Source organism: Cavia porcellus, unplaced genomic scaffold (assembly GCF_034190915.1).
Source record: "Cavia porcellus strain 051 isolate PalLab524CR breed Dunkin Hartley unplaced genomic scaffold, mCavPor4.1 scaffold_2, whole genome shotgun sequence".
NCBI classification, from domain to species: Eukaryota; Metazoa; Chordata; class Mammalia; order Rodentia; family Caviidae; genus Cavia; species Cavia porcellus.
In genome coordinates, this window is record NW_026947485.1 from 97,873,969 (window position 1) to 97,895,849 (window position 21,881).

A 21,881-nucleotide genomic window follows, 5' to 3' on the forward strand; every position below is an offset into this window, starting at 1 on the left:
TATGTAAAATGACTTCTTTTTGTAGTTACAGTAACTTGTTTTTTAGGTTACTAGGTGATCATCAAATACAGGACTAAATTTTAGGGCAGTGATCTTGTTCTTATGAATACATGGGATTTTTTTTTTTATACAAGTAATGATAAGAATATTTTCTGGGGCTGGGGATTTAGCTCAGCGGCATAAGCGCCTGCTTGCAAGCAGAGGCAGTTGTGAGTTCGATCCACAGTACCGATAAAAAGGAAAAAGACAAAAAAAAAAAAAAAAAAAGTAAGAATATTTTCTGGTTGGAGGGTAAGCCAGCAGGAGACAATTGACAATAACTGTCCTCATCACTAATGTTTGAAGTTTGATGAAAGAGTTTGGTGAATGGTAAATCGTATTTTAGCTGAAAATATGTTAAAAGATGTCTCCTAGCAGCAGAGGCATTTTTAATTTGAAAAATAAAGTGAAGTCAAGTAAATTAATAAAATTAATCTCTAAATGTGAATTGCCTAAAGATTATACTAAATAAGTAATTGGTGCATTAAAAGTAGTTTATACGTGGCTTTTTAAATTTATTGCCTTTTTTTGTTTGTTTTTTGAAGGTTTTACACACGGTGGAAAGATTGGGAATCCTGGTATTCTCAGAGCTTTGGTTTACATTTTTCCTTGAGAGAAGAACAATGGCAAGAAGACTGGGCATTTATACTCTCTCTTGCAAGTCAGGTAAGGATGCTGCAGGCTAGTTGCTCCTATGAGAAAGGTAAACCACCTTAATTCTTCAGTTTGTTTGAGCAAGCCATGTTGGAGCCATTGTGGTGCAAAGGAGAAGTATTTGATTTTATCAGTCGACTCGGTTCTAAGCGTGACTGCTGTTTGGCCTCACTGCAGAACTTGCAAAGTGATGTGTTTCTTATGTTAAGTAGTAGGAACTATCAAAATGAAAGCTGTACTATGATGATTCTAAGCACTGTGTAGTCTTGGAATTGCTCTCTATTTTTCCTCCTCACAGAAGGTTTTATTCCTATCTTACATACCTGCAGATTAACCTGTTCTGGATCTGAGGTGGGGACTTGCCCAGGATCATTGAACTAATAGTAGGTACTTTTAGGGTGCAGCTGAGCTCTCAGGCCATGGAGAAATCATTATTTTTTGGACTCCTCCGCAGTGATGAAGGTCCTTTTCCTATTCAAAGGAAATGGTACAATCTGACTTACTGTGAACTACTTGCCACAGACAGGAATGACTGTTAATTCACAAGAGAATGAACTTTTCTGATACCTGCTACACATTATTTTGTAAATGAAGCCTCTGTAGAACAAAGAACTGTGTGATATCATTGTTCTTATATACCCTTGGCTTCATGCTAATTTCATTCAGTATAATAAACTGTAAATTTCAGATATTTATACAACAGACTCACCTTTCTAGAAAGCACTATAGTTTGTTTGAACCCTGAGAAGGCAGTTCTGTTTAGGCCATTAGGGCAGGGTTCATGGCCAATCTACTCTGAGACATATGCTTCATGGTTCTGTATTAAGAGTTACTGTAATTGGAAGATAGACTGAGTGAGTGAGGTGATACTGACATTTAACTTTGTATGAAATAAAAGTTCATCTTTTCGCCCTAAACTTTTTGGTATATAGCACTTTATCAGTTAATCAGAATATGATTATACAAATAGTCATGTGTTGCTTTTTGAATCTCTGGTTCTTGAGATTTCAAAGTGTAATTGGATAGCAAAAGATAACTCAGTATTGTATTCATTTTGTCAGTTTGGCTAGTGACTGATACTTGCTCAAACACTATAGATTTCTATTACATTTTTATAGGACTTTTCTTTGATAGTCACGGCATTTAAATTTTTTTTTGCTAAAAATGAATTGAGCTGGCCCATGGTGGCATACGCCTGCAGTTTTAGCATTTGCAGTACTGAGACAGAATGCCGTGAGTTTTAGGCCAGCCTTGGATGCAGAGTTCAAGGCTAGTCTGAACTTAAACTCTGACTCAGTAAAACAAAACAAAGCAAAACAAAATTGAGGCAGTATACTGAACAAAGTAGCACCAGTTTTTACACATCAGTTTTGATAATATCTTAATGATAAATTTCCATTTCTCTTTTCTTCTGAACAGCCTGGAGCAAGTTTAGAACAGACACATATTTTTGTACTTGCACATATTCTTAGACGACCAATTATAGTTTATGGAGTGAAGTATTATAAGAGTTTCCGGGGAGAAACTTTAGGATATACTCGGTTTCAAGGTAAGCCATTATTCAAGAACACTTCAAAAAATCTTGTTTTCTCTGATGATATGGTTTGCAGCCATATCCCTAAGCAATTATTAATTTGGGAGGTTGAGAGGATGGTTCAGAAGTTAGAGCATTGGCCAGCGGCAAGTGGGTATAGGAAGCAAGGAACCTGGGCCCTTTCCACCTGACGTTTGTGCTGACTCCCTTTTTTCCCCTAGGGGTTTATCTACCTTTGTTGTGGGAACAGAGTTTTTGTTGGAAAAGTCCGATTGCTCTTGGCTATACAAGGGGCCACTTCTCTGCTTTGGTTGCCATGGAAAACGATGGCTATGGTAACCGAGGTGCTGGTGCTAATCTGAACACTGATGATGATGTTACCATCACATTTTTGCCTCTGGTTGACAGTGAAAGGAAACTACTTCATGTGCATTTTCTATCTGCTCAGGAGGTAAGCAGCATTTCAGGTCGATATTATAATTGTCATTTTCTATAAATCCTGGTCAAGTAAGATTGAAATTTTCAAAAATAGTGTAAGACCAAGGAACCTATGGAGTAAAGTCCTTGCCCTCAGGTGATGAGTACTAAGAAAAAGTAAAACATGTAGGGAATCTGTGACTTAAATAGGGTGCCACAGAAAGTGACAAGGAGGAATATGAACTTTGCAGTCTTAATGGTGTATAATTCTAAGAATTGCCAAAGCCAGTGTGGCTAAGGAGAGTGGAAAAGAAAGGCAGGTTGGGAGATGTCAGAAGGATTAGCACGAAGTAGGGTTTGTGAGCTTTTACAACTTGTTATTGTACTGGGGGTGAGCTGGGAGGCTAACAACCAGGTGACCCAGAAGAGGAACACTGGCTGATTGGTTGAGGCTAGATGCCTAGGCACTTCCTAGATACAAGGGAGACGGTGCTTGTATAGATTAGGCAGAGAAGGTGGTGAGGCTGAACAAAAGAATACTCTCTCAGAAAGTCCATATTCATATAAAATTATTGATCTTTTTTATTCAGCATACTAGTAATGATCATAAACATTTATAATCACAACATTGAGAAAATAAGTCATGGATCATAACTTGTACAACTTAAGCCTATACATAATTTACCAAGTAAACTTACCTTGTCATGTGTGTCTGAAGTTGTGACTTTGTTTTTCTGGTATTTTCTTTGCCAGGGTCAATGAGAACATTAGCCTTTTTGCTAGTAGGGTGTTCATCCTGTTACCCTTTTCTCAGAATTTTCACATTGTTTTTAAAAATTTAGTCTGAAAAACTGGGTTTTAATTATAAAACTGGTAAGAGAATGAAACCATGCTAAAAGTTTATTGCTTCAGCCTTTTCATTGTATACCAGCTGTAGGTTGCCTCCTATTCTCTGATCTGTTATTTTTTTCTTCAAACTCATCTCAAAGCTAGGTAATGAGGAACAGCAAGAGAAACTGCTCAGGGAGTGGCTAGATTGCTGCGTGACTGAAGGGGGAGTTCTAGTTGCCATGCAGAAAAGCTCTCGGAGGCGTAATCACCCCCTGGTCACACAAATGGTAGAAAAATGGCTTGATCGATACCGACAGATCCGACCTTGCACATCCCTGTCTGATGGAGAGGAAGATGAAGACGATGAAGATGAATGAAGATCAAGAAGACCAAGGCATCAGAGCTATGATGATTTTCAAAGTTAGTGGGGTGCTCCAAGCAGAGTATACAATGTGGAATGAAACAAATCTGGCAGGATTTGTTCAAGATATTTTTCTGATCCACACCCAGTGGAGATAATTAATGCATCTATTGCATGAAGAGACTGAGAACTCTTGGTTGAACTACACTTTGTAAAAAACAAAACAGAAACTAATTTTATTAAGACAACCCCTTTTCCTTTGAAATTGTAAATCTGTCTATAAATGTAACGCATGTGATTGTGTAAGAAATTGTGTAATAGGAAAAGTTGTACCAGCATCTTCATATTCTCGAGAAATTTTTTTGCAGCATGGGCACTTACAGAAAAGCACATGGCAGATGACTTTTTTTGAGATACTCTCTTGATTAGAAACTAGCATTCTATTTTCACCGTAAAGGACCCATTTTACATTAAGTCTCAGATTTGGAAACTTTGTACAAATTATCCAGTTAAACATAAAATAAACAAGCTTTTATTTTAACTTAGTTCCTGTTGTGCCCTGTAAAATAAAATGAAACCTTTTAGAAAGAAACTACAAGAAAAGCTAATAGTTTTTTTTATTGAGTAAACCACATAGGTATATCATTTTTTTGTGTTTTTAAGTTTTCTGATTTGCCCTCTTTCGGCATTTAGATATTTATTTATTTGTTTGGAAGAGTGCCCTAAAGGAGGGTTCTTACTCCAGACTCTGGGCAGTGGTCATTTGTATTTATTCCCTGGATGGAAAGGGAACAGGCTCACTGGTCTCTGAATGGATTGTGTGAAACGTTTACTTGGGAGTCCATGCAAAATGTCCTACTCCCAAATTGCCAGGCAGAGGGTGTTTGGAGTCTTCCTGTCTTTTATCATTACAGGACCTCTGCACTAAGCAAATGCTGTTACAAAGGCATGCCTTTGCTTGGGCTGATTGGGAATACCAGTTCAGTACACAATAAAGATTTTAAAAATTGAGTGAAGTGGTAAATGCATTGTATGATGAGTTTCTATGTAGTTGGAGATTTTTTTGTGCATGTTGGGTAATTGTGGCCATTTTTACTTAAAAAGCTATACTCTTAGCTTTATAAAAAAAACCCTTTAAAAGTAGCATTTGACTACTTCAGGTATACATGCAATAGTAGGTACATGTCTTGCCTCAGGGACACAAGGTCAGTGTCCTGATAAGCACTTTGTAGACTATTGATGTGGCAATGAATTTGCAAAGAAGCAAACACTACACTTTCTTCCCTTTGCTGAAAAGGCTGTGAAAACCTTTAAATATTTACTTTGTTTTCTGTTTAGATGGATTGAGAAGGATGTAACCTCAAATTTGATGCTGGGATACTAAAAATAGAAAAATATCCATGAGTTATGTCTTCAAAGGTCTCTTTCCTTTTCTTGATCACATTGTAAAAAAAATTTCTAGAATGAAAGGATTGTTTTGCTGCATACTAAGACTTGCAGGAAGTTAATTGTATAGTATCACTTCATATAAATGAATTTTGGTATATTATAGTTAATGATACATGTTATTCCAAGTGGGTGACTGACTATATGGTTTGCTTTTATTTGGTCAGTTAAATTTTTGTTGACACTTAACACAGCCATCTGTAATTCTCCATGCATAAGAACAGTTCCAGTTAAGCAAAATTTGCCCTCCAGAGTGAAAAAGCCAAAGATGAGTATTAGAGGGAGAAGCACCTGGTGTCTGGGGTCTACACTGTACTAAAACACTGTCCAGAGAGTCACAGGTTCAGCATTGTACCCTGTGTGTTGCGGTTTCAGTGAAGTTTTCTTCCCTGGAGTTTCCTGTTTAGCTATTTATGATCAGTGACTCTGACCACATACCATTTGATGGACACAACATTCTTCCCTGTGTGAAAGAATTAAAGATGGTCCATTTCCTAGGCTCCACATAGGAATGGAACTTTAACATAACTAACTGGCTATTAAAGGTCAGAACTTTACTATAAGCAGCCAGAATTACTGTCCCAACTGAGTATGAAGTCCTTTGTCAAACATGTATGTAGCTAGATGACAGAAATGAATGTCTTTAGAACAGTAAGACATTGTGTGTACCGAACTGTGTTTATTCCCCTAGGGTGAAACCAGTATGGTGGTTTCTGTTCTTATTTGAAGTCAAATTTATATATAGTTATCAAAGGACTATTTGAGCAACTGAGATCTAATTAAAACCCAGGCACACTGTGGATCTGGACTTACCGTTTTCTGTTTTTGAGACTTAGATTTAAAAAGCAATGTTATGCATAGATATCCTTTTTATGCTGTGTTAAACTCGGTTTCCTGGGGTAACAGGCTAATGACAAACACCTATCTTCCATGTTTTGGTATGTGTGGTTGTTTTAATGTGATTTTTTCATGGCAGAATTGTGATGGGGCTAACACCTGAAAATGAGAAAGGACAAAAGGCCAGACACCCATTTTGTTTTTAAATGGTAAGGTAAGGATAAAGACAGGTAAGAAGAAACAAACTTGGGGAGCCTGAGGCTTGAAATTACGAGATTTTATAATACTAATATTAAAGAGTTCAATGCTGTTTTAAAAGGAATCTCCATAAGTGAATTTAAACCTCACTTTGTGAAAGTATTTTGTTAAGTTATGCCCACTCCTCCCCCCCAACAAAAAAACAAAAATTGACTCACTTGAGGCAGATAATTTTGGTTAGGGGTAAACTAAAATCAAAATTTGAAAAGGTGATCTGCTCTTGAGAATGAAGGGCCCCCATGAGGTCACAGTATTACAGTTAAATGCTGTTAACACGTGAGTTCACTGTTAGCACTCTTTGAGTCTGGTAATGAGACAGAACGTTGGAGGAGTGAGAGCTGGAAACTGGCTACTTCTTGACAATGCAGTTGTCTTTACACATCTCAAGTAGAGAACTTCTACACTGGTGAGATGTACTTGAATTTGAGAACTTAACAGAAATTTTAATTACTTTTTATTGAAAACTGCACTGAACGCTAAATGTCCACCTTTACAATAAACAAATACAGTAACGGTAACTCACACTAAAACAAAACATATTTCTGATAGCCATTATTTTTCTGTTTGGGACAGTTTAAAGTTTTTTGTCACAAAAACAGGAATGTACCTATACAAAGGCTCAAAGTAGGCCATCTTTTTAAACAAAAAGGCAATGATTCACAAAAGACTATGAATAGAACATGTAACTAGTTGATACAAATCTAATAGGATTTGTTAAAATCAGTCACATCTAATAACACATCTGAAGTGTTCTTGTATAAAATATCACGTGAAGAAAAGAATTTATCAATGTCTAAAAAAGTGGGTTTGTTCATAGACAATCTGACAAGTTACCATAAAAAGTGTTTCCTGAGACATAAGGAAATGCAACATTATTCTTCTTGAACCCTTACAGCTCAAGACTTTCCACTCAATAAAATAGCTGAGGATCTGAAACTGAGAAAATATATTTGAGTACAAACAGCTTGTGAAACTTAATTTTTTTTTTTTTTGCATCATCAGAGGGTATTACTGAACTAACAACCAACTTGCGCGCTCAGTATGCAGTTCAGATATGAGATACTTCTTTGTATCTCAGAAGCCTGTACTCTTCAATCCTATGCGTGCAGATGTCTAACAGGCAGTTTTCTCCCCATTTTGTAGTAATTTAATCTTCTATTAGTGAAGAGGTAATGAGCCCCTGTCGACCAAAGGGACTAGAGTCATAATATGGGGATTTCCTCTTAACATCTTTTTATTTTGATGTTTGGAACTGTTGATGCAACATTCTAGAGCAAGGTGCTCAGGATCTGCTGTGTCCAAGGGATTGATAAAGGAAAAAGCTCTATTTATTCTTTGTGATTTGATGCACAGATGAAAAACTTAACACACAATAACAGAAGTTGGTCGTTAATAAGTCACGTCCTAGTCTTTCAGCGCTTCCGTGAGCAGACATCTTCAGTTTTCTAGCTCTTGTGGCTGTAACACTGCAACATCAAGGATGTGTATGTCCAGGATCAGTTAAAAAGACTGTCAAAGACTTTTCTCTTAGTTCATCCGTTTTTACTGTCTCTTGGTCCCAAGTTTATCCAAATACCTTTCAGTATTCTCTGCTATTGCTCGTTGGGGTGCTCTCGATTGTCCCCGTGTTTTGTGGGTTGGTTGGGAGAGGGAGCTTGGGAAGGATGTGCCACCGTGGGGAGGTTGTGAGTCACCGGGATGCCTCCAGGAAGAATCCCTTCCATGGCTGCAGGGAGTCCTCCTGGAGCCACACCTACAATGCCTGGTGGATACCTGGGAAGCACAAGGAAAAGGGCTGTGTAAGTCTGGGAGTGTCTGGTCTGGTGTGTCTCATTATTACAGGACAGTTTTTTGTCCTTCCTACCCCCAAGGAGAAATATGAAACACTGGTGCTTAATTCACTTAAGAAAAATAATCACTAGGCCAGTAATTTTGTAGCTTTTAGATAAGAAACAGGATATTATATATATATATATATATTTTGTCTTTTTTATTTTTATCGGTACCAGGGATCGAACTCACGACTGCCTGCTTGCAAGACAGGCGCTTATGCCACTAAGCTAAATCCCCAGCCCCAGGATATTCCTTTTTGTTTGAAAAACATTTTGTAGAAAGTAAGATTCCAAGTTTGGAAACTCATGATTTCCCAACAGACTGCAGGAATACATTTTAGAAAGTTAAATGTGCTATTAAGAATTGTATTCAAATTCTAATCCCTTGGAAGGTCAACCTTGTATATGTCTGTAATTCCATTTGAGGGACTGAAGAAGTCTTGAGTTCAGCCTGCGCAATTTAGCAGGACGTCATCAAAGTACCTGCCTAGCACATTCAAGGCTCTAGAGCCACTATCCAGTATCTCCAAAAACAAAGTAAAAATGTCCCCTCCACACATACAACTGTTCCCCAGTGGGATGTGGTATTACAGTAGTGACTTCTAGATCTTGCCATGTGAATACATAAATTGTTATTCTGGTAACTCTCAGCGGAAAAAGCTCTCAATACAATCCAACCATCTAGGTGGCCTTGTTCTGAGAATTACGACCTGAAGAAAATGTGAGACGTTTGTGCTGTGTAAGCCCTTGCTACCGCAATTCACAAAGCACAATTCTAGGCATGTTGGTGCTGTGTTCTGTTTAGCCCTGGACAAGACAGTTGGATTGGTGAGCTGGCTGTCAGGTTACTCCACCATCATAGGCAGGGCGAGGCCTGGGTGTGTGAGGATATGCTGTGATAGCCACCCACAAAGCATGTTTGTAAGGCACAAAACAAAACAGTTCAGTGTACTTAAATGTACTAATGGGAGAGCTGCTTTAGAACCAATTTTATTTACAACTTTATCAAAGGCTTTTAATAACTGAAGTAATGAATGCAGCATCTCCGGTGGGGGTCACTTTTCTCTGGATCTGCCAGCTTACCACTGCTGAGAAATCTGGAGGACTTCTACAGGTTTGTTCTTTTGAGGTCTGGCCTAACAGAACCCATGAAACGCTCAAGGGTCTATTGCTTCTTGGATTATACATAGCTTAGTGACAGTGAACCACTCAGAGATCAGTCCCCAAACTACAACCCAAAACACATTTATTTGAAAGTGCCAGCACTGCAGTTAAACTTGGGAGATTTTACGTTAGGGGAAAATGAAATCATACAATAAAATCTTAATAACATGCGTGCTGTAGATTTGGCACCACTGGACTAGCTGCACAAGTATAGCAAAGCCCTTAAAGGTGAGACAAAAACATCGACTGTGGTGCTTATAAGGACAAGAATGATGTGTGAATAGCCACATCATCTGGTGGCCAACAGTATGGCTCATTCAGTCTATAGTACGTACACTGTACCCTTTTAGGCCCAGTTGTTTCTGGGGGACCTATGGCAATGTATGGGAAGTGCTCCTGGCACCCAGGAGGGAGAGGCCAGGGATACTGCTAATTACCCCACAGTGCACTGGACGAGTGTCTACGAGAGAATGAACTTGGCCCGAATGTGAGTATTGCCAGGGAAGAGAAACCTCGATTTGGGGTAAGCCAGTCACCATATATTCTCCTTTATGTGTGAAAGATCTCCTTCCCTGGAAACAGAATAATAGGGGATAGTGGGGAGGAGGCATGGAAACTTCCACAAAGGAATGTACGAGACCATGTTTGGATATGCCCCGTTAATAGTTTTACTTTTTACCCAGTTTCCCACATTCTACTGTATATTCTATGTGTGGATAGGACATTGTCTCTAGCTGACTTTAAAATTCTTTTGTCAGTTTTCCTTGGACAAAACATTCAAACTACAAAGTGCAATTAGTAACACAATTACTGATCTCATCTTTCTTTTTCCATGAGAAAGCCCGACTTTTATAATGTCCTCCAAATGAAAGACAATTGCCAGCACTCTGGTCAGTCCAATCTGGGTACCGACCCTGCAGGTTACACAAATCTGCATCACAGAGCACTGTCCCCTGATGCAACTCTCAAAAGTTCTGCTACATTTCACAAGTCTTTAAGCTGTTTCCCTCAAGTTCTGTTCATGAAAATTAGGCACTTGAGAAAGTGTGAGGGAGGATAATACATACAATCTCCACAGAGAAGGCTGCCTTTTCTTTGGTGCCCATGTTAGATCCATTTCCCCCAGGTTTGGGTTTTTCTCAGGAATGTCAGCTAGTGAGACAAAATCAGTTCCTCTTCTTACCTGTATGTGGCACCATTGAGCTCAGGATGAATTGCTTGCTGGTCTATTACTGACCAAGGAGCTGATGTGACGAAGAATTCCTTGTTGACACAGTTTCTTAAGCTTTCTGGGATGCGACCTAGAGTAAAAGTTAAGGCGAATGTAGATTTTTAAGGTTACAGCAAGTTCATTATTATACCTGGTGAGGGGAAATACGCTTCAGCTCTAACAAATGAACCTCCCTCCTACCTTTAGATTCACCCTTTGCGGTTTGTAAGACTTTGGCCAGGAGTAAAGGGAATTGGCTTCTCTCAACTTTAGTTCAAGATTACATACACAGAGTGCAGCCCATATAGAATTTAACTAACTTGACTCTTAAATGTTGGCACAGCCACCTGGTTAGTGGTGTAACCAGCAGGGCTTAGAAGTTGCTTTGCTGTGTAGCTGAGGCTTCTTTGAGCCAGCAGATTACAGCTGGGTTGGGGAGACGGTGGTTCACCTGTGATCGCTCGGCGGATCTCTGTGGCAGCTGCCTCCCTCATCTCCAGGGATGCTTGTTCACTATACCAGGCGGTGTGGGGAGTACAGATGAGATTTGGTGCATCTTTCAGTGGACCCTGAGCAAAGCTAGGTAAATGGAAACAAACTCAGTAAATGGGAAGATTTTAATACAACTAGTGTACTACGGAAAAAGGGAACTCTTGGCTAAATGAGTAGATAAAACTACTCTGTGTCACATTTCAATAATGGTAGGGATTTCAGAACACAACCATAAGAGACTAAAAACGTGGGTCACACAGGAAAAGTCAATCCTACTGAAAGTTGACTTCCTCTAACAGAACTATGATTCCAGGATAGAGAGGAAGCCTGTCTGCAGAACCACCACCATGATAATCCTCAGGGACCTTCTGATTTGTACTGCAAAGCAGAGACTAGACATCATCCCCAGAATTTCCTATCCAGGGATGTGTCTGGGAAAACTGCCACAAGTTTAAAGGTCAGTTTAGATTTGGACCCTATGCCCTGGCAGGAGTTGAGCCACACACGCACCTAAAGGGCTCAGATTCGTGCACATCAAGGGCTGCCCCTCGTATCCTGCCCTCTTTGAGGGCCTGGGCTAAGGCTTTCTCATCCACCAGGCCACCTCGGGCTGCATTCACTAGGAACGCTCCTTGCCTCATCTGTGAAAGGAAAGAGAAGCTGGTTATATCACGCTGCTGCAGAAGGACATTCTGGAACCAAGCCTTAAAGAAGAAAGCTGCAAACTGGGAGTTCTGTTGATCTGTGCTATGGTGGGCAGAAGGGAACAGGAAGTCTTATCGATATCTAGAAGGGGAGGAGGGAAGGCTGGAACTCTAGCTGTCATCTGATGTTCTGCTTTTGTAAGCCAGGTCTGCACAACTGATTACACAAAAGTGGGAGCCAGCTGTGTCGTGTGTTTGCCTCCTTCCCTCAATAACTGATTGTCCAAGGGTCTCTTTGCTGCTCTATTGTGTCTATAAACCATTTCCATCCCTCTTGTGGCCACCACAGGTGCTACCTTTTGAAGGATGCTTCTAGGATGGCAGTGGCAAACCTATGGGATGCGTGCTGCCACAGGCATGAGGAACCCTCTCTGTTAGTACGTGAGCCCAATACCCCAGCATCGATATCAGCACATACAGAAGCAATGTTGACACTGTCAGCGAGTTTCTGGTTGCTGTTTGGGCATTCACAGTCTAAAAGCTTTGCCATCACTATTACAGGGTTTGAAGACAAACATTTTCAAATTACCTGCTTTATGGTAAAGTCATTGATGAGGTGGTGGTTATGTTCATTGAGATTGCAGTGCAAGGAGACACAGTCACTCTGATACAGCAAATCCTGTAGGGTGTAGACCCTCTGCACGCCCAGGGATCGCTCTATGCCATCCTGCAAGTAGGGGTCATAAAATATGACGCTGAATCCAAAGGCCTTGGCTCGAACAGCAACCGCCTGCCCTGTGCGACCTGTGCAGAGATAGAATGTCTAGGTGAGTGAGGCTTCCTGTAGATGTCCTATACCTTGCCCCAAACCTGCTGTCCTGGCATGTCTTAATTTGGGCCTCAGGTCACCAGTCCAGCTGGCAGCTGCTGACACACTAATAATGCCCCAGTACAGTTGCACCCAAGGCCAGCACATCCCTTCCCCCAGGACACATGCCAGAATGGGTATAGGTGTCTTACATGAGGATCACTGTGCGTACTTATATTTGCTACAGTAGAAATATTTATTTTTAAACTTATGGACAGTGTCAACCCTGCACTGAGCTACAATGTTCTAATGAGCCTCTTGTGTCTCTCCTCAGCTCGACCAGTATTCTCCTTTCCTGTTTATGCTCCCAGTTTTTTGTTTAAAATGAGCAGTACTGCTTTATTTCTGTCAGTGTCTGACATGGTATGTTCTGCCACAGTTACCATTAGGGCTGCTGTCTGCAGGGGGTGCAGTGTTCCACAGTGACCCTGAGTGTGCGAGCATCAGCACACATTTCCTGTGCGAAACTGCTCTGGCTGAGAGGCAGGGCATGCACCTCTCACTTGGTGACTAGTTCCAGCACGCAGCCTGGGATTCCACAAGTGATAATGCACATCATTTAACAGGACAAGAAGATGTGCTTGACTCCCCAGTGACCGTCATTTGAACACATCCAGTTGATGGTAACTTTTGCTTTCCAGAGCAGTTTTCAGTTTGAAAACAAAGGGGTTGGGCGATGCCTGTTGGGGCTCCCTTGGGAAAATCATAAACTGAATCCTTATCCAAACCTTTGTTCAAATTGTGTAGGCATCAACAAAGGAAGAGGTGACATGTTTTCAACTCAGAAGCTGGTGTTTGAGGGGCAACTTGTTCAACTTGATAGCTTGATCTAAATTGTGCAGACTGAAACAAAGGTTTAATGAGGGAAAGCTACAGTGCAATTGGTGGGCCATTATCCATCATGTCACTCCTTGCAACACAATCACATGGATGTAGCAGACCAGGAACAAGAGCCAAACCCCAGTGCTGGGCAGTGGGACAGGCAGGATTATACGGTGGGAGGGAATGGAAGTTTGGAAGTGACTCGGCTAGAAGATGTGTCTTGGACACATTAGTGGCACCTTGGTTCTTGAACTTAATTCCTTCCATGATTTCGGTGGCAAACAGAACTGGACAAGAATAGTATCAAATTCAGTGCTTGGATGCAATGTTGACCCTATGGGGAAATTTAATTCAATTCATATCCAATTTGGTTTGCCATCAGAATCATGGGAATAACTAGATTTGTAAACTGAGGTACCCAGTATACATGAAGCATGTGATTAGGGACGCATGATATGGCTGCTTGGAGTCCATTTCCAACAGGATAAATACCTCCTCCAAACATGCCAGTCCTCAGTCACCCTTCGGACTTCTGCCAACTTGGACCTGAGACAGGGGCTCCCTCCTTGCACAGACAGGCAGCAGGTAGAGAAGTGGCCCACAGGGAAGAAGATTAAACACAGCTGTGATGAAGGTGCCTGGCCATTCTCAGTGGCTTTTTTCTTCAATGCCCATGTTTTCTCTGCCTGCCACTTTACCATGAGATTTTGTCACTGAAAACCTAACATGAAACAGTCTTGTAGAAGAGAAGGATGCAGCTGAAGACACAACCCCTGCGATGCATCATACGCCACTGGAGTAGGAGCTCTGCTATGAGGTTCCTATCACTCGGGTGGACTGCGTGCACCCACCGCAGGCCAAGGCGGGGCTTAAAGATGGAACAAGTTCTAAGAATCTGTTCCAAGGTAGACACAGGAAGCGCAGTGGGGCACCAGCAGAGGGCGCTGCAGCAACACACAGGCTGCATCTGAACAGAAACCATGATGAGGTCCTAGTAAAATGGCTTTAGAGAATAGCTTTCTGCGTGAGGGTTTGGGGTAACAGCACAGTGGTGAAGTGTCTCCCCCAACATGTGAAGGTCCTGGGTTCAATGCCCAGGAGAAAATAAAGGTCAGCTGGGAGGGGCTTCCTCAATTTCAGTTATCCCAAAGTAAAAAGAAAAATATTTCACACTGGTACCTTAAAAGAAAAAAAACCCATCACGGTACGAAGTTAAAAACAACAGCCTCCTAAGTGTGGTCCTCCGAGCAGCTGGGCTCCTTAGGCCTGGTGGTCAAGCCTGGTAGAAATGTGTGCATGCTGGGGAGCTCCTGGCAATTTGCCTCATTCATGTGGCTTTCTTCCTAAGTCCCAAGTAGGGGAAAGGCAGGGCACAGTGAGCCCCACCAAGGTTCCAAGGCTTCAAGGGGCTCTGAGGTAACTACAGGTCTCACGTGCTTCTCACTGCCTTGCAGTGAGAGGTGGTGACTGTTTATCCCAATTCCCTGTTTACATATCAGAACACCGAAGCCAAGGGTTATCAGGTCATAGCTGGTAAGCAGGAAGGCTGAGGTTTGGTGGCAACACAGACTGCAGGGAGCTGGGAACTAGGACTCCTACTTGTCCCCTTGTGCAATCAATAGTCATGAATTTCTTTGGCTGCCCATTATGGTGACCCCATTGTCATCTATTCCTTGGTTGAGTTCCTCCTAGGGTCTCTTGCTTGTGTCTCCATGACAACAGCCAGGTACAGGACTGTGGCACTCTTAGGAGTTTTCTACGCTGATGTCTGGACTGTGCCACCCCCAGCCTTCAACCTTTCACTACATTCTGTTGTCTAACCAGCCTGGTACCCCAGAGCCTTGTGGGTATACCTCAGCCTTGTCACTGCCAGGCCGTCACTCAGCCCCATGCACTGTGTGGACTTGCTGTGCCACCGATGCGTACCCTTGACAGACGCTTTCTAGATACAGTTAACTTGACTTGCCTCTGAGTCAGTTCCAGATTTGCTTCTACCTCCTGCCTCTATGCAGTTGGGCTGGGGGCACTGGCCCTGATCTGACCCCCATGTAGCTGTCCCGAATTCTGACAAACGGGCTGCCCCTGGGCTAACAGCACATACCAAAGCCGATGAGGCCTAGTGTTTCTCCACGGATTCGGGCCGCTCCCGAGGCCACCTCTCGGATCTGTTCTACACTCTGTACCCGTGTCCCTTCTCGCAGTGCCTGGTACAGCCATGTGTTCCGCCGGTACAGGTTGAGGATGTGGCAGATGGTGGAATCAGCAGTCTCTTCTACAGCTGCCGATGGGATGTTGCACACTGCGATCCCTGAAAAGGATAGAGGCACAATCGTGACATCAGAAGCCCTCAGACTGCAAGGCAGTCCTAGGACAACCTGCCCTGGGGGTGCTGTAGGCAAGGGGTGGGTAGAGGCAGCTTATTTAGCTACTATATGGCTTTGTGGCCAGAGACTCATTCCACTGTTTAGAAGATAGAGTGTGGTCAAGGGGTCAGTAGGCCCAGGGCTCTTGGCTCACATCTCTGCCTGCAAGGAGGCTTTGAGCTCTAATACTTAGCAGTTCAACTCCCAGTGCTCGAGCTAGGGCCTGGGCAGCTTCCTTCCAGGCCTGCACTGAGTCCCAAAGAAGACTCAGAGCACCAAGAAGCCAGTGGGCACTAGAGCCTCACCCTAACAGGACTGGGTGGGGGTGGGGGGTACAGGGCCGAAGACCAGACTCCTCAATGTAACCACTGTGAGCAGCTCGGTCTGACTGAGGGCTCTTTTGGGCCAACAGCCCTCATTTTTGGCTGGGATGGAGGCTGACCATGCTGCCCACAAGCTCCTGTTGTGTGTGAATGTTCTTACAGAACATGGGCCTACATCACTTGACATGGTTCATCCCAGGACCTCAGGCTCAGTCATGCAAGCCACAGTATTTTTAGACTCTGGGCAGACTGAGGCAGATGCCAGAGGTTTAAGGAACCTTGGGCAGCTGGGGCAATTTTTACTACTCTGCTGGCTAACGCTCAGTGGAGTGCATGGCCAGGAACAGATTCTGCTGTGACCTAGTCATGATGTGTCACTGCCTGAGATCAGGGCTCATTCTTCACAGCGGAACTTGTAATACAGTTCCTCTGCTCCAGGGCCTACTTGGACGGGCATCAGCCCAGGCCTGGGAACCTCTACACTATGAGGACCAAGTGTGGATGGGTGCTTGTGTCAATGGTGATAGGAGAAGGAAGAACTATCTATCTGCCTGCCCACTGTGGTGGTATCTTTGTCAAGAAACAGAATAGGCTGCAGCCATGTGAGGATTCCAGGAAGGGATCCTCCTCAGGGAAGCTTCAAATATTAACACGTGTGGTTCTAACACCCACAAAGGAAGGATGTCATCCTCACTGATCTCAAGGATTGGGGAAGTCTGTGCCCACAACAGAGGCCCACAGAGCAGAGTTGCTTTCTCGGCATTCTCAGTACTAAAACAGGCAACGGAGCTTGATGGGATGGTAGGCACTGCAAAGGGCAGAAGAGGCCCTGAAGCTTCTGCCTGCTTCTGCTTCTTATTTATTTTGGGGTTGAGACAATCTTACTATGCGGTTCAGGCTGGTCTTGAACTCACTTTGTAGCCCAAGCAGGCCTCATACTTGCAGCAATCCTCCTGCATCAGCCTCCAAAGTACTGGGATTCATAGGCATGTGCTACCATGCCTGGCTCCTTCATGTGCTTCTCAAGGAGGTACCTGTGGAGCTCTTACCTGTACCAGGTACTGTTTTCTGCCACAGTGGGGCCTGAAGGGGGTTTCTGAGCCTCTCCTCCCTCTAGTGCTGACTTTCACTATCCTGGGCTCAAAGCCTCACATAAGCACAGTGCTTGTTGTCTCCTGTGACACACAGGGCCCTGCTCTCAGCATAGTTTTGGGAAGAGGGTGTGCCTGTGGCCACCTCCTGTTCTCCAGCCCTACTGCAAGAGCTCTGCCCACAGAAAGACTTGGAAATGCTTTTAGAGAGAAAAGATACTTGGACTGAAGCTCACTTCCCTTCCCAAATCTCACAATTGAAAACTGCCCTGCTATAGAAGGCAGTTTAGCCCAGGGGGCCCTCTTGTTTCTCCCCACAAAGTCTGGTCTTGTGAACTAGGCTGTCATATTCACTCCTTGCCCAAGTATGGGGCTGGCACCTGGTCGGGCTATGCTGAGGGGCAGATGTGCTAGAGAAACAGGAGGTATGTGAGGGAGCGGGCTTGAGAATCTTGTCTTTCACTGTTCGTCTTGGGATTTCCAATTCTTATGTTTTAATTTTTATTATTTACTTATTTGAACCAGGAATTGAACTCAAAGACCTTGTACTTGCCAGGCAGGAACTCTACTGCTGAGCTATATCCCTAGCCCCTAAATTATAATTGTTTTTAAATAGAAATTTCTTTGCTTATGCTGAAGGGGGGGGGGAATTTTTGTTTGTGTTAAACATTGCTGGAGACTCCCATCTAGCTGAGTTTCTCTGTTGCAACAAAGAGGGGCTCACAAGTAGGCTGTGGCTGGAGGCAAATGCTGCTGGTTAGGCCAAGGGCACTGCATGGACGCAAAAAGGTACACAGCTTCCAGGATGTGGGGGACACGCGAAGCTTCCACTTCCCAGGTTCCTGGAGGGAGCCTGGAATCCGATGTGACCCTTGGTCCTATTCCTGATGAGCTTCTTGCCACAATGGATGTGGGAGGAGTGGCCCCACCCACCACTTCTAGACTCCCAGTGCCACGGACACCAGCAGGATGTCGCTGCCCTGTTCCACAACCAGTATTAAGAACGTGGCTGCTGCTCTAAACGGCTAGTGAGGGTCCAAAAACTAAGAGACACCCTACACTCACATGCAGACCCAGGCTTGGACTGCCACAGGCACTGGGGATGCTTCCACTGATAAGTGGCAGGTGGTAATCCTGGGCGATGGGCAGAACAGGCCCATGTGTCTGGCATTCCAGCTCAAGCACAGCACTGGGCTGCCGGTGAGGGGGCACTGCACTCCTTTGTCTGGCCATTCCTGGAGAGCCAGGGCCTCTAGGTGAGGTGGAAACAGGCTGCAGGTCACACTTGGTAAACGGTATCATGAATTTGGGCTTCTCCAAAGCTCACGACGGCAAGTGAGTATTGTGACCTTCCTAGCCCTTTCAAAAGGGACACTGCTGAGCATTTGGACCTCTCTACAAACACAGTGTACACCAAGCCCATGTGGGATGTGGGACAGCAAGGTCACTGTGCTTCACTGGTGTAAACAGGCGTGAGCCTTGGCTTTGGGTCTCCACCTGTTGCCTCTGGATTTCCTTTGAAAGCACCGCTGGTTCAGGCAGGGCAGGGTGCTGGGCAGTGCTTGGTCCATTTTGGTGCTGACCTGGGTGGGTAATGACTGCCAGTGATACTCTCCCAGAGGACAAGCTGCAGATTGTTTCATGGACAGCAGCCCTTGGGAAGAGGGCTCCCCACAGGGCTGAGGGAACTCCACACACGAGTCCTCTCAACCCAAACAGAGGCAGTTTACAGTGATGTGTGCACATCCAGGTCCTCCACTCCATGAGAAGGAGCCCACAGATATGTTTTCCAGGTCCTTTTAGAGCCTGCTGTGAGCTCTGGTGACAAAGACCATGTTTCCTGAACTGTATGAAAATGAGCAGCAAGGTCCTTCAGAGACCCCCTCAGCAACCTTCCTGTAGCTAGAGCAGCTGCTCTGTCCCTTCTCCCAGACCCTGCAGCAATGGACACACGCTCACCCAGCTCGCCGGCAGCCTTGATGTCCACGTTGTCATAGCCACTGCCAATCCGCACGATCACTCTCAGGGCCTTGAACTTCTCTAGGTCTTCCCTGGTGAGGGTGATGGTGTGGTACATCATGGCACCCACAGCCTCGTTCAATACCTGCACGGGGAAAGCAGGGCCCAGGTGAGGAGCCCCACCCTGTGGACCCGTCTCCCCAGACCATCCAGGTATGGGGTATGGTTCCTTGTGCCCACAATGCTGAGCCCAAAGCAAAGGATTTGTTTTAAGAAAATCACTTGCTGCAGACATGGCTTTGGTAATTTAGGGGGACCCAGTGGGGAAAGGGTGTTGGGGAGGCTTGAGCAGTGTACTTCTGAGGGGACAAGAGTGGTATAGTGCATGTCTGTGCTACTATTGGCTTGGGTACACGCACCTTTTCGTGGATCTCCTGTGTGGACTGTGCGTCACAGAAGGCCACTGTGGCCAGGTCCTTCAGGATAGGCATCTCCACAGTGCAGTCTCTGCCATCTAACAGTGCCACCAGCGGGCGGGGGTGCAGGGGGCCGTTCATGATCTGGGGGCGGATACCTGCAAGGAAAGAAGGTGCAGTGGGCAGGTGAAGGAGAGGGCCGATATCCTGGCAGCCCAAGAACAGCAGCTGAGGTCATGAGAGGTCCCCAGTTCCCCTCAACCCCACGGGGCTGCTTTACACGACCCAACTGTGCAGGTAGAGTTGGGATGCCATGTTGTTCCCCATTTCACAGTGAGTGGCAAGGGAGGTTCCTAGACTGCAGGCTGAGTCCAGTGTACCTCAGTGAGCTCAGCTCAACCCTGATATGAGGGGATACAAAGCACAATGCTGTCTGCTGGACCAGAGAATCCATGAAACGCACTGTGGAGCTGACTCCCCTGCGCCATGGAACAGAGGTCTGTTGGCAGTAACAGCAAACAGGGCTAATATGTGGCCCACAGACCACTCAAAAGGAACACAGAGCTTTGTGCCTCCTGCTGGTACCACCACCAACTGCTTGTCAAAATAAATAGGACAGGACACACAAGAACCGGGAGGGGGCATGCGAAGGTGTCTCGCTCTGAGGAAATCTCAAGAAGTCTGGTGGAAAACCAGACAGAGTGTTGGCTTGGCCCCCGGCAGTGCTCCCTAGCGATCGCTGGTACAGATCCATGCACACAGATGCAGTGGCTTCTAGAGCTTTGGCACAGCGGAGGTAAGGCCTTCACCCTTTCTCTGCCAGTGTGGCCCTGGCCCCAGATGCTCAGAAAAGAAAGACTTCCCTTCAAGGCCCATGGGTGATCACCCAAGCTTGGGCATCCTTGGCTTCTCTGTGCTGGAAACTTAAGTCCTGACAGCCACTGCAGTAGTGAAGCAGCCAATTACCTGACAGATCACTCCTTCAAATTCACATTCAGCAGGGCATCTTGGACTCTGTAGTCCCCTCCCGACCCTCTGCCTTAGCCTTAACAAGGGAGTCATCCTGACCCACATGCTGGACATGCAAGAACCAGCTGGTTCCAAATTCTGTGTAAGATGGCTTTTGGGGCATTTGAAGCTTTCAGAGGTCCAGGTGTGTGTTAAGACATTTCTGGCCAGGGCTGTTGCCAGGGATTTCCCCATTCCCTCCTGAGGGCAAGGTCGGCCCAGCTCACCATGGTCTTCTTGTCTGCTCCCACAGCGGCTACATGGGAGGATTATAGGACCATATGGTTTTTGTGTGACCATTACAGTGTCACAGGTTCCACTCACAAGGCAGAAGCTCTCTGCCCAGGCACATTGTGCCCTGCCCAAAGGAACTCCAGCAGTCTCAGGAATGGCGCTGTGCTGAGGACTCACAATTCAGTTCACTGGAGGTTGGTCCTCTGAAACTACCCTCCATGCTTCCTCTCCATTCTTGGTAGAAAGAGGGGAGGCTGGGGCCTTAGGATAGGGAGAAGGCTCCCTCCGGGCCAAACGTCTGACATCTAAAGATCAGACCCCTGGAGAACCCCCTCTAGTCCCAGATCACATAGGGGACGCAAGGAAGCAGTGATCTCACAGAGAGGCACAGGCTCCTTTTCTAAGAAAGTTGTGAATTGGCCAGTTGCTAAAAGGGCTATGGGTAGAGGGATTGGCAGCCCCAAACCAAGCGGGCCTGCAGTGTGGGGAACCCCGGCTTGATTTCCAAGGGTGTCGGCAGGGCATTTCATCAGGGGGTACATTACTGCAAGAAATGCTGGAGGTTAGTAAGGTAGTAACTGCACAGGAGAACAAGGCCAGGCATGAGGCAGGGCCGGAGCCACCTGACGTATACTGAAGGGCTGAGAGCCACTGTCACAACGTGTCCATCCATGGCATTAGGGCATGAATCTGTTACCAGGGTAACAAACTCCAGGTTGCCTAGCGATTGAGATCAGCTTCTTCCCTAATGTTGGTCGCTTTTTCTCTTTGGTGAAACCCTCCCTTTGTTGTCCCCTCAGACAATGCTGGCCCATGAGACCCTTGGGTCCCTTACGAGACAGATCATCTGGCCTGGTGGGAGTGGGTGAGACTCCACTGTGTCCTGTACACGGGCTTGGCACGCAGGTGCTGTGAGGACCGTAATTTAAGGGTGCCACAGGAGAGCCCAGCAGAGGATGAGGAAGAATGCAAGGACACTGTCCCAGAAGGAACCTGTACTGCAAACTCCAGCATCCAGAGTCAGATGCAGTCCTTGCTATGGGCCGGGATAGAGGTCTTAGTCCTGATGGAGACGCAG

At 44.9% G+C, this 21,881-nt stretch overlaps 2 protein-coding genes across 9 annotated transcripts in view; one reads left to right on the forward strand and one right to left on the reverse strand.

The window, feature by feature from the left end:
• Window positions 1-4,847, forward strand: part of Zranb1 (zinc finger RANBP2-type containing 1) — a 60,394-nt gene extending 55,547 nt beyond the window's left edge. Inside the window, 4 exon segments of the mRNA XM_063244906.1 lie at window positions 585-705; window positions 2,113-2,242; window positions 2,449-2,678; window positions 3,634-4,847. Of these exon segments, the coding sequence (XP_063100976.1) occupies window positions 585-705; window positions 2,113-2,242; window positions 2,449-2,678; window positions 3,634-3,852 (700 nt within the window). The 3' untranslated portion in view covers window positions 3,853-4,847.
• A 1,967-nt stretch (window positions 4,848-6,814) lies between these two features.
• The window catches only part of Ctbp2 (C-terminal binding protein 2), a 151,702-nt gene continuing 136,635 nt past the window's right edge, over window positions 6,815-21,881 (reverse strand). For all 8 annotated transcript variants that reach the window (XM_063244905.1, XM_063244901.1, XM_063244903.1 and 5 more), the window contains 8 exons: window positions 19,565-19,719; window positions 19,146-19,290; window positions 15,511-15,717; window positions 12,309-12,523; window positions 11,586-11,716; window positions 11,035-11,162; window positions 10,557-10,674; window positions 6,815-8,150 (listed from right to left, as the gene is read on the reverse strand). In XM_063244905.1, the coding sequence (XP_063100975.1) occupies window positions 7,970-8,150; window positions 10,557-10,674; window positions 11,035-11,162; window positions 11,586-11,716; window positions 12,309-12,523; window positions 15,511-15,717; window positions 19,146-19,290; window positions 19,565-19,702 (1,263 nt within the window). In that variant the 5' untranslated portion in view covers window positions 19,703-19,719 and the 3' untranslated portion in view covers window positions 6,815-7,969. The remainder of the gene's footprint in view (window positions 8,151-10,556; window positions 10,675-11,034; window positions 11,163-11,585; window positions 11,717-12,308; window positions 12,524-15,510; window positions 15,718-19,145; window positions 19,291-19,564; window positions 19,720-21,881) is intronic.